Below are 14569 nucleotides of genomic sequence, written 5' to 3'. Positions count from 1 at the left end.
ATCAAAGCAGAAAGTAAAGGCAGAAGATCAAAGCAGGAGATTAGAACTAAAGATCAAAGCATAAAATCACAGCAGAAGATCAAAGCAGAAAATACAGGCAGAAGATCAGAACAAAAGATCAAAGCAGGAGATCGAAGCAGAAGATCAAAGCAGAAAATAAAGGCAGAAGATCCAAGCAGGAGATTAGAACTAAAGATCAAAGCATAAAATCACAGCTGAATATCAAAGCAGAAAATAAAGGCAGAAAATCAAAGCAGGAGATCAAAGCCGAAGATCAGATCAGAGCAATTCTGTGTCCTACTTCATTCACAAGGGTCAAACTTCAGGCTCAGGTTGGCATGCTACACTTGCCACACACAGTTTCAGTTGCCATTGAAACTCCTTATTGGTTAACCTGATCAGGATCAGCAGATCAGGCAGGATTTCTGAAACCTTGAGGATGCTGGCCTTCGATGCCTGGAGTCAGAGACCTCTGATTTAAGGGTTTAAATGTGTGTATAAGCTCCCCCTCCTCTTGGGTTCTCTCAGGATGTGATGGATGGAGGTCAGCTTGCTGTGTTCTTGTGAGCTTCAGATGGTATGACGGGCTTGTGGCTGTGAGTCAGATCTTTGACTGCTGTCTCCTCTCGTCTGAAGATCACTCTGGAGGAAGCTCTGCTGCTGTGTCAGAAGTACCACTTCAGGATGCAGGCCGCCTGTGAGTGGCTGGAGGACGCTGTGTCCTTCCTGCAGCAGGCCAGCCTGGGGGTGGATGTGGAGAACCACGAGGAGTGTCTGCGGCAGCAGGCAGACATCGTGGCCACGGAGCAGGAGTTCCTCATTCACCTGGAGGAGCTGCAGAGCCTCCTCCCCAAGCTGGAGACTCTGGTCAACCCCACGGCAAAGGAGCAGCTGCGACTAAGTGTGGAGTCCGCCCAGCAGAGAGGCGTAGAGGTTCGAGACCAGCTGCAGTGCCACAAGGACGTCCTGCACAGGTCTGCACAGCCCTCATCTCTTTGATAGGACAGCAGAGAGTTGTGGAGAGACGTTGTTTGGCTGTGCGATGGCGTCTAGAAAGTTCATGTCATGTATCAAAAATTAGTGCACTGCAGGTGAATGCAGACCTGGAGCAGCTGAATGCAGATCTGCAGCAGCTGAATGCAGACCAGCAGCTGAATGCAGACCTGCAGCTGAATGCAGACCTGCAGCAGCTGAATGCAGACCTGCAGCTGAATGCAGACCAGCAGCTGAATGCAGACCTGCAGCTGAATGCAGACCTGCAGCAGCTGAATGCAGACCTGCAGCTGAATGCAGACCTGCAGCAGCTGAATGCAGATCTGCAGCAGCTGAATGCAGACCTGCAGCAGCTAAATGCAGACCTGCAGCTGAATGCAGACCTGCAGCTGAATGCAGACCTGCAGCAGCTAAATGCAGACCTGCAGCTAAATGCAGACCTGCAGCAGCTGAATGCAGACCTGCAGCTGAATGCAGATCTGCAGTAGCTGAATGCAGATCTGCAGCAGCTAAATGCAGACTTGCAGCTGAATGCAGACCTGCAGCTGAATGCAGACCTGCAGCTGCTAAATGCAGACCTGCAGCTAAATGCAGACCTGCAGCTGAATGCAGACCTGCAGCAGCTAAATGCAGACTTGCAGCTGAATGCAGACCTGCAGCTGAATGCAGACCTGCAGCAGCTGAATGCAGACCTGCAGCTGAATGCAGACCTGCAGCAGCTGAATGCAGATCTGCAGCAGCTGAATGCAGACCTGCAGCAGCTGAATGCAGATCTGCAGCAGCTAAATGCAGACCTGCAGCTAAATGCAGACCTGCAGCAGCTGAATGCAGACCTGCAGCTGAATGCAGACCTGCAGCTGAATGCAGACCTGCAGCAGCTAAATGCAGACCTGCAGCTAAATGCAGACCTGCAGCAGCTGAATGCAGACCTGCAGCTGAATGCAGACCTGCAGCAGCTGAATGCAGATCTGCAGCAGCTGAATGCAGACCTGCAGCAGCTGAATGCAGATCTGCAGCAGCTAAATGCAGACTTGCAGCTGAATGCAGACCTGCAGCTGAATGCAGACCTGCAGCTGCTAAATGCAGACCTGCAGCAGCTAAATGCAGACCTGGAGCTGACTGCAGACCTGCAGCAGCTGAATGCAGATCTGCAGCAGCTGAATGCAGACCAGCAGCTTAATGCAGATCTGCAGCAGCTGAATGCAGACCAGCAGCTTAATGCAGATCTGCAGCAGCTGAATGCAGACCAGCAGCTGAATGCAGACCAGCAGCTGAATGCAGACCTGCAGCAGCTGAATGCAGACCTGCAGCAGCTAAATGCAGACTTGCAGCTGAATGCAGACCTGCAGCTGAATGCAGACCTGCAGCTGAATGCAGACCTGCAGCTGAATGCAGACCTGCAGCTGAATGCAGACCTGCAGCAGCTAAATGCAGACTTGCAGCTGAATGCAGACCTGCAGCTGAATGCAGACCTGCAGCAGCTGAATGCAGACCTGCAGCTGAATGCAGACCTGCAGCAGCTGAATGCAGATCTGCAGCAGCTGAATGCAGACCTGCAGCAGCTGAATGCAGATCTGCAGCAGCTAAATGCAGACTTGCAGCTGAATGCAGACCTGCAGCAGCTGAATGCAGATCTGCAGCAGCTAAATGCAGACCTGCAGCTAAATGCAGACCTGCAGCTGAATGCAGACCTGCAGCTGAATGCAGACCTGCAGCTGAATGCAGACCTGCAGCAGCTAAATGCAGACCTGCAGCTAAATGCAGACCTGCAGCTGAATGCAGACCTGCAGCAGCTGAATGCAGACCTGCAGCTGAATGCAGACCTGCAGCAGCTGAATGCAGATCTGCAGCAGCTGAATGCAGACCTGCAGCAGCTGAATGCAGATCTGCAGCAGCTAAATGCAGACTTGCAGCTGAATGCAGACCTGCAGCTGAATGCAGACCTGCAGCAGCTAAATGCAGACCTGCAGCAGCTAAATGCAGACCTGGAGCTGACTGCAGACCTGCAGCAGCTGAATGCAGATCTGCAGCAGCTGAATGCAGACCTGCAGCAGCTGAATGCAGACCTGCAGCTGAATGCAGACCTGCAGCTGAATGCAGACCTGCAGCAGCTAAATGCAGACTTGCAGCTGAATGCAGACCTGCAGCAGCTGAATGCAGATCTGCAGCTGAATGCAGACCTGCAGCAGCTGAATGCAGATCTGCAGCAGCTGAATGCAGACCTGCAGCAGCTGAATGCAGATCTGCAGCAGCTAAATGCAGACTTGCAGCTGAATGCAGACCTGCAGCTGAATGCAGACCTGCAGCTGAATGCAGACCTGCAGCAGCTAAATGCAGACTTGCAGCTGAATGCAGACCTGCAGCTGAATGCAGACCTGCAGCTGAATGCAGACCTGCAGCAGCTAAATGCAGACCTGCAGCTAAATGCAGACCTGCAGCAGCTAAATGCAGACCTGCAGCTGAATGCAGACCTGCAGCTAAATGCAGACCTGCAGCAGCTGAATGCAGACCTGCAGCTAAATGCAGACCTGCAGACCTGCAGCAGCTGAATGCAGACCTGCAGCAGCTGAATGCAGACCTGCAGCTGAATGCAGACCTGCAGCTGAATGCAGACCTGCAGCAGCTAAATGCAGACTTGCAGCTGAATGCAGACCTGCAGCAGCTGAATGCAGATCTGCAGCTGAATACAGACCTGCAGCAGCTGAATGCAGATCTGCAGCAGCTGAATGCAGACCTGCAGCAGCTGAATGCAGATCTGCAGCAGCTAAATGCAGACTTGCAGCTGAATGCAGACCTGCAGCTGAATGCAGACCTGCAGCTGAATGCAGACCTGCAGCAGCTAAATGCAGACTTGCAGCTGAATGCAGACCTGCAGCTGAATGCAGACCTGCAGCTGAATGCAGACCTGCAGCAGCTAAATGCAGACCTGCAGCTAAATGCAGACCTGCAGCAGCTAAATGCAGACCTGCAGCTGAATGCAGACCTGCAGCTAAATGCAGACCTGCAGCAGCTGAATGCAGACCTGCAGCTAAATGCAGACCTGCAGACCTGCAGCAGCTGAATGCAGACCTCCATCACCATCAAGTCCTGCATGTCTGCTGATAAAACTGCAGCCATGCAGGACCAGCCTGACCTGCTGATGCAAACATCTCGGGGTTGTGCTGAAGCTGCTTGGTAGGCGTGTCTGGCTTCTTTCCCTGCTCTCTTTGCTGTAGGGTCTGCAGACGCCCACCTGGTTCAGACTAGAACTCTTCAGTACAGGTTCCCTCTGTTCTCTGGATCTCTGGGGGAGGGGCCACAGCCTCTGCTCAGATGTGTGTCTTCTTTCAGCTGCGTGGCTCAGTGGACGTCCTTCCAGGAGGCGCGGCAGACCGTCATCGAGCTGATGAACGAGGCAGAGAAGAAGCTGACTCAGTTTTCCACGGCCAAGGCGGCTACCAGTCAGGAAGCAGAAGACCGTCTGAGCAGCCACAGGGTAGGAGCAGGACCTCCAGCAGAGATCCCGTCCTCCTTTGAGCTTTGAGTCTGAGCGCTGCTTGTGCCCCGCAGACCCTGGTGTCACTAGTGAGCGGCTTTCAGGAGAAGCTCAGCAGTCTGGAGGAGCAGGCTACTCAGCTGGAGCTGGTAGGAAGTGATGCCAGCAAGGCCACCATCAGCCGCTCCATGACCACGGTGTGGCAGCGCTGGACGCGACTCCGCAGCGTGGCGCGAGGGCAGGAGAGAGTCCTGGAAGACACTGCCCAAGAGTGGGGCACCTTCAGGGAGAAGGTACACTAACTGAAGGCGTGGTGGAGGCGGAGCGCAGCTGGACGTTCTCTGAGGGCGTCAGTCTGTTACAGATGCTGAAGGTGAGGAGCGTCTCAGAGGATCTTCAGAGCCGGTTCCCCGACAGCGCTGTGGAGAAGGCCTCGAAAGCTACTCTCCAGTCTCTGCTGGACCAGCACGACCTGCTGAGCCAGGACCTGGAGCGGGAGCTGTCCGCCCTCATGCTGCTGCGGCAGTACGCCCTCAGTCTGCTGCACGCCGTGGAGGTGCCGTCGCCCACAAATGACCACGAGGAGCTGCCCAGCCTGAAGGAGATCAGGGAGGTTCAGGACCACATGGAAAGGTGAAGACCTGCTTCTGGATTTTTTTTTTTTTTTTTTTTTTTTATTTTTTTTTTAACTTGTCCTGTCCAACAGCTAGGCAAACAGATGAGAGCTGAGGGCCTCTTGTGTTGGACATATTTTATTTTAACAAGAGGGGTTATTCATCTTCAGACAAACCAAAGGTATGTCTGAATAAACCCCTTTTGTAATTGAGGCCAAACTTTATTAATTTCAATCATGTTTGAAAATCTTTGGTGTTGGACCGGACGGAAAAGGAAAGAGGGGAACAAGAGAGAGGGACGTTAGAGAGAGGGGGGGGTAGGAGGGTGATAATAGGAGGGGAAGGGGGGTAAGACCATGAAGCAGCATAGAGCAGGCAGGTTTACTGGTTGTTTATCGTTACGGTACGGTTCAAATGTAGTACAAAAAGGGCGGGGCCTGTTCACACACACTCAAATATTATCAACACACCTGCTAGCCGCAGAAATGTCCACATGTCAACATGCACACAAAACAGATAGTGTTCACGAACGCATACTTATGCCTTTAAACCAACTAGTGTGAAATCTTTCATTCATTCAATCATGCAAACTATTAGTGCAAAGGTGAGCTAACACCTGTGCTCAGGTGAGTGTTTATGTTCTTCTAAAATGGATGGTGGAATGTGAAAAGAAGGAGGAGGAGCGCCCAGCCACCCCCACACCCATACCCCAGCCGCAGCAGCAGCGGCAGCCGGAATTCCCCCAGCGCCACACGGGAACAGGCAGGGAACAACCGCCCCCCGGGCGACCAAGACCGCCACCCAGGCCAGGGCCAGCAGGACCGCCGCGAGGCCCCCAGAGCCAGAGAGCAGGGAGGCGCAGAGGGAAAGAGAGCGCCGCCCCAGCCCAGCCAGGAAAGCAGCCCCCCGCCGCGCCGGAAGAGCCCAACGCAGGGCCCCACCGGAGAGGGACGCCCACAGCCCCAGACGAGCACCCCACCACCACCCAGGAGTTCCGGGCATCCCCCCCGCCCCGACCCCAGGTACGAGCCAGGACCCCCCAAGGGAGACCCGCTCCGCACTCCAGGCAGCCACCCACCCGGCCCACGGTTGGTCCAGGTAGGAGCAAGGCAGGGGCCCGCCGCCCCCGCCCAGGAGGGGGGAACCCCGGGGAAAAAAGGGCGGCCCATAAGGGATGTTATAAATATGGCCCGACCAGGCTCGGCCATGTTGGAAGTTTGGCGGGGCCCAGCGCCCAGGGGCAAGGACCAGGACCCACCCCCCAGGGACACGAACACCCCCGGCTCAGGTGTAATATGAACCCCCCCACCGTGCGGAGAGAGCACCGCCGGGCCCAGGGAGCCGGCACCCAAGGGACACGGCCGCCATCGCCAAGGGGCCCACACCCCCCACCAGGGACGGGGTAGGGGACAGATGGACCCAGGTCCCACCTTCCTTGTAAAATGTGTGTGCGTGTATGGGTGTTTGAGAGGGTGTTTGTGTGCATGTGTGTGTGTTTATGTTTGAATGTATATATTGAAGGGGGAGGGGTGTGTGTACTAAGGGGGGTGCAGTTAAAATTGGCGAGTAGGGCACTAAGGGGACATCTCCTGATTACTCACAGTGATGTCCCCTCACCCTCCACACCAAGGGGCCCTAAATGTCTAAGGTGCGGTTAAAATTGGCGGGTAGGGTGCCAGGAGGACATCTGCTGCTTGCTGGCAGTGATGTCCAAGCACCCCCCCTACCAAGGACCCTACGTGTCTAAGGTGCAAATAAAACCGAAAGAGGGGGGGCCCACTCCATACGGCAACCATAGGAGGGGGGCCACTCCCAAGTAGCCCCCCCCCAAGGCGCATCGCAGGCTAAACCCCCCACCCCCTCACCCTAATATGAGGTTATATAAGGAAGGGGGTAAGTTGGGGACAGCTGGTAGACTGTCCCCCGGTGGTCAAACAGCCGTCCCCCAGCCCACCCCCAGCAAAGGGGCCAGGGCCACCCAGCCCAGGGGCCCACCCACGGAGGCGCCGACACCCCAGGCCCGGCACCACCCACCCCACACAGAGAGAGAGGAGCCAGAAAGCGTCGCCCCCCCCCGGAGCAAGCCCAGGCCCCCACCCCCAGACGCCGGCCCTAGAAGAGCTCTGGTCAGGCCTCGACGGGACCGAGGAGGCCAACCGGCCGAGGCAACCACTGATTGCCTCAGCGGAGACCCCGACCCGCTAGCCCCCCCGACCCGTACTAATAATGGGCCCCCCCTCCCCCCCAGAACGCCCCCCCACAGGACAGGGCCGACAAGCCCCCCACCCCACCCCACCCCAGACCCCGCAGCCGAAGCGGGTGACACCCAGAGCGACCGGGGGCCCCGAGAGGGTTGTCCCGTCCCGTCCCAGAGCCAGGGAAGGGCCGATCCCAGCCCCAGGTGCAGATGGGCAGCCCATCCGGCGCCGCTGGGCCCCCCCCACCCGAGCAGGGCCCCCCGCCAACCCCCCCCAGCACTGGCAAAGGGACCACCCCCCCAAGCCAAGCCAGACCACCACCCCACCCCCCCACCACGCACCCCCACACCCAAGCCCAGAGGACCACGCAGCGCCCCAGCCCGCCCCACCCAGGCACCGGACCCGACCCCCCGACCAACGGAGCCCCCCACCGCCCCCGCCAGGCACCGGAAGCCCCGACCCCCACCCCAAACCACGGCAGAAGGGCAAGGAGCAGCGACGACCAGGCCCTCCACCCCCTAAGTCATGGAGTCAACCACAGGAGACCAGAGAGACTGAATTCTTTCAAAGTTACTTGAGCTTTGGGCTGACATTTTTTCCAAGCTGATATGATCAAACAGCAGATTTCTGTGTTGACTTATGTTTATATTTTTCTTGTTTTTCCAATTTATTAAAATAGTTTTTTTGGCAATACAAAGAGTTATGAAAATGATAGATGCTAATCCTTCTTCTATATCGATGGCACTCATGTCACCAAGCACACAAAGTGACGGTGAGGCAGTGATTGAAACCTTAAGCCAGACTGATAAATCGGCACATACCTGCTGCCAGAGAGCCTGGACAGGAGTGCAGAACCACAGTGCGTGCATGTAGCTGTCGGGTAGATTATTATCACAGTGCTCGCAAATGTCTGAGTTACTGAGACCCATCTTGAACATCCTCTGTCCAGTGTAGTAAATTCTGTGAAGAGTTTTGAGATGGATTAGCTGCAGATTTGGACTTTTTGTCAGTTTAAAGGTGTTTAGACAAAGTTCTGACCAGAAGCTTTCATCTGTGCTGATGCTCAAATCTGCATCCCATTTTTTTGTTGGAAGGGCAATATTGTTATCTAAATTACATAAAAGTTTGTATATTTTGGAGAGAGTTCTATTCATTGAAAAATTAATCAGAGTGGTAACTACATCTGGTAGCTTTAAATCGTCGTCTTTAATTTTATACTTTTTAGTAATACTTGATTTAAGTTGCTGATATTCCAAGAAGTTATTTATTCCATGTTTGTCTTGAAGTTCCTGGGGGGTTATGAATCTTCTATCAATAATTACGTGCTCTAGTTGTTTTATGCCCCCTGCTTGCCAAGCTGGGAAGTGAATCATTTTTTTGTTAATAAGGATGTCCGGGTTGTTCCAGATGGGTGTCATTTTGCACGGTTGAATTGATGATTTTGATATTTTGAGAAATTCCCACCAGGCTGTTAAGGTGGCATTTATATTAATGCTTTTGAAACAATCCTGTTTTTTAACTGTTTGGCTAATAAATGGTAGCTGTGACAGGTTGATCTTTCCACATAACGCCTGTTCCAAGTCTAACCATGAGTTGGTTTCTGGATTATTTTTTAACCATTTTAAGATGTATTGTAATCTATTTGCAAGAAAGTATTTGTGGAAGTTAGGTAATTCTAATCCTCCACAGTTTTTTGCAGATTTTAAAGTTTTTAGACTAATTCTTGCAGGTTTGTTGTTCCATAGAAAGCTTGATATGGATGAGTCTAATGTTTTGAACCATTTTAATGGCGGTTGTGTGGGAATCATTGAGAAGAGATAATTAACTTTGGGTAAGATTTTCATTTTTACCGTGGCTACCTTGCCCATAAGGGACAGAGGCAGGTTGGTCCAGCGTGTTAGATCGTCCTGTATGCTTTTCAGTAATGGGGTGTGGTTTAGCTGCACCAGTTCTGATAGTTTGGGGGAAAAGTAGATACCCAGATATTTGATATTTCCTGTTTTAACTGGAATTGTGAGTCTTTGTTCCATATTCCTGTTGAGTGGTAATAAAACAGACTTATTCCAATTAATGGAATAGTCTGATATGGAGGAGAATTCATTTATGATCATTGCTGTTTCATTTACAGAATGTAAATTCCTTAAAAACAGTAATATGTCATCCGCATAAAGACTAATTTTATGATGGCTGTGTTTGGTTTTTATTCCTATAATGCTCTCATTCTGTCTTATTGCTGCAGCTAAAGGCTCAATGAATATAGCAAAAAGAGAAGGAGAGGGAGGGGGCTGCTTCTGGATTCTGAGTCTAGGGCAGCTCGGGTCAGGGTCACCCAGGTGAACCTTCACCACCAGCTTCATGAGAAAGTCTGAAGTCTTTGGGACAAAGACGGTTCCTGAGTCCTGAACTGAAGCTGGACATCCATCAGACTCTGCAGCAGAACAGTCTGATAGTTAAAAAAACACTTGCACTCATTCCTCTGTTATTGTGAGACTAGGTGGTCCTGAAGATCTGTGCAGACGAAAGGGGGACATCCCTGGAACCTGATTTATGTGAGAGGTCTTTTCCCAGAATGACTCCAATGTGACATAAAAACCACAACAGGTAGAACACAAAGACACATTTAATGTCGTGAACATGAGCTGCAGAGGTTTGGTCCAGGGACTGCAAAAGCCCAGTCAGTGTTGGATCATCCAACGAATCTAGTCCAGAAGATCGGGTGGTTACAAAAGTCAGAGGTCACCGAGGTCGCTGAGGTCAGTGTCAGGACTTCCCATGTGGATGCTCCTCCAAGTCAAAGGAAGTTGACTTAGTCAGTTAGACCAAGAAACGGATCTCTGAGGTGCTCCACAGGAGGACAGAGGTCGGGGATCAGTGAATCGTTTCTGAGCGGCTCACATCTGAATGGAGCTCCACGTGGTCCAGAGACGGAGCGTCTCCCAGATCTCACGTTGTCCTTCATTTCAGGTAGGAAGTTTCAGAGCCAGTCCCATCTTTGGATGCTTTTGTCTGCAGCCTCCTGACTCAGTCCAGGACCAAGCGGGCTCACGTGGCTCAAGAGCTCAGAGAAAGAGAAGAAGTGGAGAAGGAACTGAGTGTTGTGAAGGTCTGGATCCAGCAGAGCAGGGAGCTGCTCCTCAACCCCACGCAGGACATCGAATCCTTGCTGCACCAGCTGGAGGTCAGTCTTCACACCTGGAACGAGTTCTTCTATCAGGCGCTGTGGTGAAACGGTCTGCCCCTGCGCTCAGGTCCTGCATGAGGAGGTCATCAGCTTCCGGCAGAACGTGGAGAAGTTAGCAGAGCAACAGCAAAGCAAATACCTGGACCTGTACACCATCCTTCCCTCAGAAATCTCCATGCAGCTGGCGGAGGTCTCTCTGGCTTTAGCTGCAATTGAAGATCAGGTACGTCAGCCCTCGCCCTCTCAGCGGGTGAGATGGGACCTCCGGGCTGACGCTGTCCTTCACGCCACTCTAGGTTCTCTCCAAGGAAAGGGACATTCAGAAGACCAGAGAAATCAAGGAGGACTTCAGCTCCAGAATCCAGGACATGTCAGAAAAACTGAAAACCATCTCAAGCAAATTCAACGAGAAATCTCCAGATGTGGAGCACGCCAAAGAAGAGGTCAAGGTGGGTGGTTGTCTGTGCCCGGCTGCCGGTGCAGCAGCTGTGAAGGTCTGCTTTCTTCCCTCCTCAGAGACTGTTTGAAGACCTGGACGGCTGCGGCAGCGCGCTCTCAGAGCTGGACGCCTCCCTGCAGGACTTCAGCCGCAGCAACCCGCTGCTGGCCAAACAGCTGAGTGAGGCTGTGAGCAAACTCTCAGAGATGCACCACCACACCAGCCGCCTGGCAGACTGCAGGAACAACTGGCTCAAGAAGGTTTGCTGCCCCTCATCTCTGCTGCACGACCGCAGAGCTGCGCCTGAAGCTCGCGCCTCCTGTCTGCAGGCCGTCTGCTACCTGGACGAGTACAACGAGATGCTGGACTTCATCGTCAGGTGGGCGGACAAAGCCCGGAGCCTGGTGAGGGCAAACATCATCTGGAACTCCTCTGTCCACCTGCAGGAGCAGATCCGGATCCACCAGGTGGGTCAGTGTGACCCCATGCCGTCTGCTGCCTTCAGAAGCCGTTCTGGAATGGTCTCCTTGTGTTTGCAGGCGGTCCTCCGGGAGTCCCGGGAGCTTCATGGAGATCTGGAGTCGATGGCAGAGAAGGTGGAGCTTCTGTCCGAGGTGCTGCAGGTTCAGGCGCTGAGTCAGCAGGTTTGTGAGCTCAGTCGGCACACCGATGAGCTTCAGCAGAGCATCCGGACGCAGCTGCAAAGCCTCCAGGACGCCAACAAGGTGAGGAGACTCAGACTGGTGAGGTTTCTGGGGTCTGAAGCAACATCTGAGTGAGCGTCGTGTCTGCAGAGCATGGAAACCCTGGAGCGAGAGGTCAAGGCTCTCCATGTGGCTCTGGAGCAGCTCCAGGCCGTGCTGACCTCCCCAGAAGTGACCCGCCAGAGCCTGAAAGAGCAGCTGCTGCAGAGACAGGTGAGCGTGGGGCCTGACGCCCGGGGAGCTGTTGGTCTGAGCGGTGGCGTAACCGTGGGGGCGTGTCTGCAGCGGCTGCTGGCAGACATGGAGGGCCTGAAGGTGCAGGTGCAGGCGGTGCAGCGGTGTCAGAGCACTCTGCAGGTTCCTGAAGACGTCATGCCCAGCCTGGCCGTCTGCCACACAGCGCTGCGGCTGCAGCACGAAGCCAGCCAGCTGCAGCACGTGGCCATACAGCAGTGCAACATCCTACAGGTGAGGTGATCATATGACCGCAGGTGAGGAGATAATAACAATAATAATAATAATGGATTGGATTTATCTGCGCTTTTCAAGTCACTCAAAGTTCTTACATTGTGTCCATTATTCATTCACTCCTCATTCATACTTGGTGATGGTAGCTACTGATGTAGCCACAGCTGCCCTGGGGCAGACTGACAGAGGCGTGGCTGCCAGTTCACGCCTACGGCCCCTCTGACCATCACCGGGATCATTCATACACATTCACACACCAGTGGAGACAAGGAGGGTGAAGTGTCTTGCCCAAGGACACAATGACAGTTGGCTGGGGGGAGCGGGGATCGAACCGCCGACCCTTCGATCATTGGACGACCCGCTCAACCGCCTGAGCCACTGCCGCCCATGCTGCTTTAACAAGCTGTGGTGGGATGACCCCACCCTCACAGGAACCTGAGGAACAGAGTCTAAACATCTACTCCAAACTCTTTTTGGTGTTGACGATGCCCCCCCACCCGCAGGAGGCCGTGGTTCAGTACGAACAGTACGAACAGGAGGTTGGGGAGCTGCAGGGTCTGATCGAGGAGGCGCACCAGGTCATCCAGGACCGCCCCGTCCCCAGCAGCAACATCCAGGAGCTGCAGGCGCAGATCCTCCACCACGAGGTACCCCCACCCCCACGACCTCTGCGTCCGAGCGACCGCCCACCAACCGGTTTCTGTTTGCTCTGCAGGAACTCGCCCAGAAGATCAAAGGCTACCAGGAGCAAATCGCCTCCCTGAACTCCAAATGCAAGATGTTGGCGGTGAAGGCCAAACACGCCACCATGCTGCTGACCGTCAGCGACGCCCACGGGCTTCCTGCTGAGCTGCAGGACGAGGTGGGCGGGGAGGTCAGGAAATCTGCTGTCACAGTAAGATCCCTGAACCCGTTCTACCAAAGAACCCGTTCTGGATTTCTTTTGCACCAGCTAACCCGAGACCCCGCCCCTCTCCTTCCAGATGACGGCGGGCCGCTGTCACACTCTGCTGTCTCCGGTTAGCGAGGAATCTGGGGAGGAGGGCGCCAGCAGTGAGGTCTGCTCCCCTCTAGTGGGTGGATCCTCTCCAGTGACTCCCCCTCAGGACGCGGACTCAAAGGTAACCCCCCCAGTCTGCTCAGGTGGTTCTGGATCAAAGCCTGTTGTACCTCAGCTGTCAGGTTCCTGCGGCCTTCTGGAAAAACCAACCATCGTCCAGCTTTCTGCAGATCTCCAGGTCATTGTGAGGCACGGCGGTAGCAGGCTGATGATCAGGGCTGCTTTTGTTCAGACGTGTAAAAAGCGTTTTTCAGCCTCACAAACGTAGAACCGTGAAGACGCTTTGAGTTCTTGAAAAGCTGCTTCAGACACGGATGAAGTTCAGGGTCAGCAGGTTTCTGCTCCGAGAATCTTCTCTGTGAGGAAGACTCTGATGGCTCTCTTCCACTGAGCGGTCCGGTCCCATCCAGCCCGGAAATAAAGCCGGACAGAACCATACCATTTGGGGACACCAAGCTGCTGGACGACCTTCATTGTTGTTGTTAGCTTCACCCGTCTGGGCCGGGACGGACCACCCATACCTGGAAACGCTCACATGACCACTCTAAACCGGATCGGACCGGACATCCATCCATTCTCCTATGGATGAATCTATCATCCATCTATCTACCACAATGATGGGGGGATGGGGGGCAGCTCCGACTTGTCAAAGGTGGAGCAGGTGAAAATCAAATAACAGTTCAAGTCCTGGAAAGGGGGGGGTCCTCTGCAGGAAAGTGTTGACCTGCAGAGTCGTGGTCCTGCTGAGGAGCTGCTGAACATCTAAGGTGGACTCTGTTCTCTGCAGGAGGGGCAGGGAAGACTCACACGTGCTGCAGTCTTGGACATGTATGACCCCACCTCAGAGTCTGTGGCCCACCTGGATGAACTGCAGCGCTCGTGGGAATCTCTGAAGAACGTGGTGGGTGTCGGAATGATCCTGATGATGTTCCTGGCGACCCAAGTCCAGCATCTGATTTGTTCTGCAGATCAGCGAGAAGCAGAGGTCTCTGTACGAAGCTCTGGAGAAGCATCAGCAGTATCAGAGCTCTCTTCAGTCCATCTCCTCAAAGATGGAGACCCTGGAGGACAAACTCAGCGAGCCTCTGGAGCTTCAGAAAAGTCCAGAGAGTCACATGAAGGCCCACCAGGTGAGTCCAGAAAGACCACGACCGTCGGAGACGCTCTGCCCAGCCTGACCCCGCTGCTGCGTTCAGGGTCTGCTGACGGAGATCCAGGATGTCCAGGAGGAGATGGAGAGGCTGCAGAGCAGTTTCACCCAAGATGTGTCTGCTGCTGTGGACTCAGACGTGTCTGAGCAGCTGGCCATGCAGTCCTCGCTGTCGGTGCTGGGGGAGAGGATGTCCACCATCCACATGAAGGCTTCGGGGAAGCACCAGCAGCTGGAGGTGCTGCGTCCTCACTGCCGACTGGCGCCACAGCAGACGTGACCTTCAG

At 54.1% G+C, this 14569-nt stretch overlaps 1 protein-coding gene across 21 annotated transcripts in view; it reads left to right on the top strand.

Annotated features, from left to right (window-relative positions):
* syne1b (spectrin repeat containing, nuclear envelope 1b) overlaps positions 1-14569 on the top strand; it is a 107275-nt gene that overhangs the window by 59755 nt on the left and 32951 nt on the right. For 19 of the 21 annotated variants that reach the window (XM_078941269.1, XM_078941265.1, XM_078941273.1 and 16 more), the window contains 18 exons: positions 637-974; positions 4324-4468; positions 4543-4761; positions 4833-5101; positions 10293-10458; positions 10529-10684; positions 10758-10910; positions 10978-11160; positions 11230-11367; positions 11440-11625; positions 11695-11817; positions 11890-12072; positions 12576-12719; positions 12788-12967; positions 13056-13193; positions 13920-14033; positions 14101-14262; positions 14329-14520. In XM_078941269.1, coding sequence (XP_078797395.1) covers positions 637-974; positions 4324-4468; positions 4543-4761; positions 4833-5101; positions 10293-10458; positions 10529-10684; positions 10758-10910; positions 10978-11160; positions 11230-11367; positions 11440-11625; positions 11695-11817; positions 11890-12072; positions 12576-12719; positions 12788-12967; positions 13056-13193; positions 13920-14033; positions 14101-14262; positions 14329-14520 — 3189 coding nt within the window. The remainder of the gene's footprint in view (positions 1-636; positions 975-4323; positions 4469-4542; positions 4762-4832; positions 5102-10292; positions 10459-10528; positions 10685-10757; positions 10911-10977; positions 11161-11229; positions 11368-11439; positions 11626-11694; positions 11818-11889; positions 12073-12575; positions 12720-12787; positions 12968-13055; positions 13194-13919; positions 14034-14100; positions 14263-14328; positions 14521-14569) is intronic. The other 2 variants (XM_078941268.1, XM_078941266.1) reach the window with 2 other exon arrangements.

The sequence above is a fragment of the Oryzias latipes genome, chromosome 22 (genome assembly GCF_053564925.1).
Source record: "Oryzias latipes strain Hd-rR chromosome 22, Olatipes_Hd-rR_3.1".
NCBI lineage: Eukaryota > Metazoa > Chordata > Actinopteri > Beloniformes > Adrianichthyidae > Oryzias > Oryzias latipes.
Note: the sequence above shows the minus strand (reverse complement) of the source record. Positions and strands in the feature narration are given on the sequence as shown.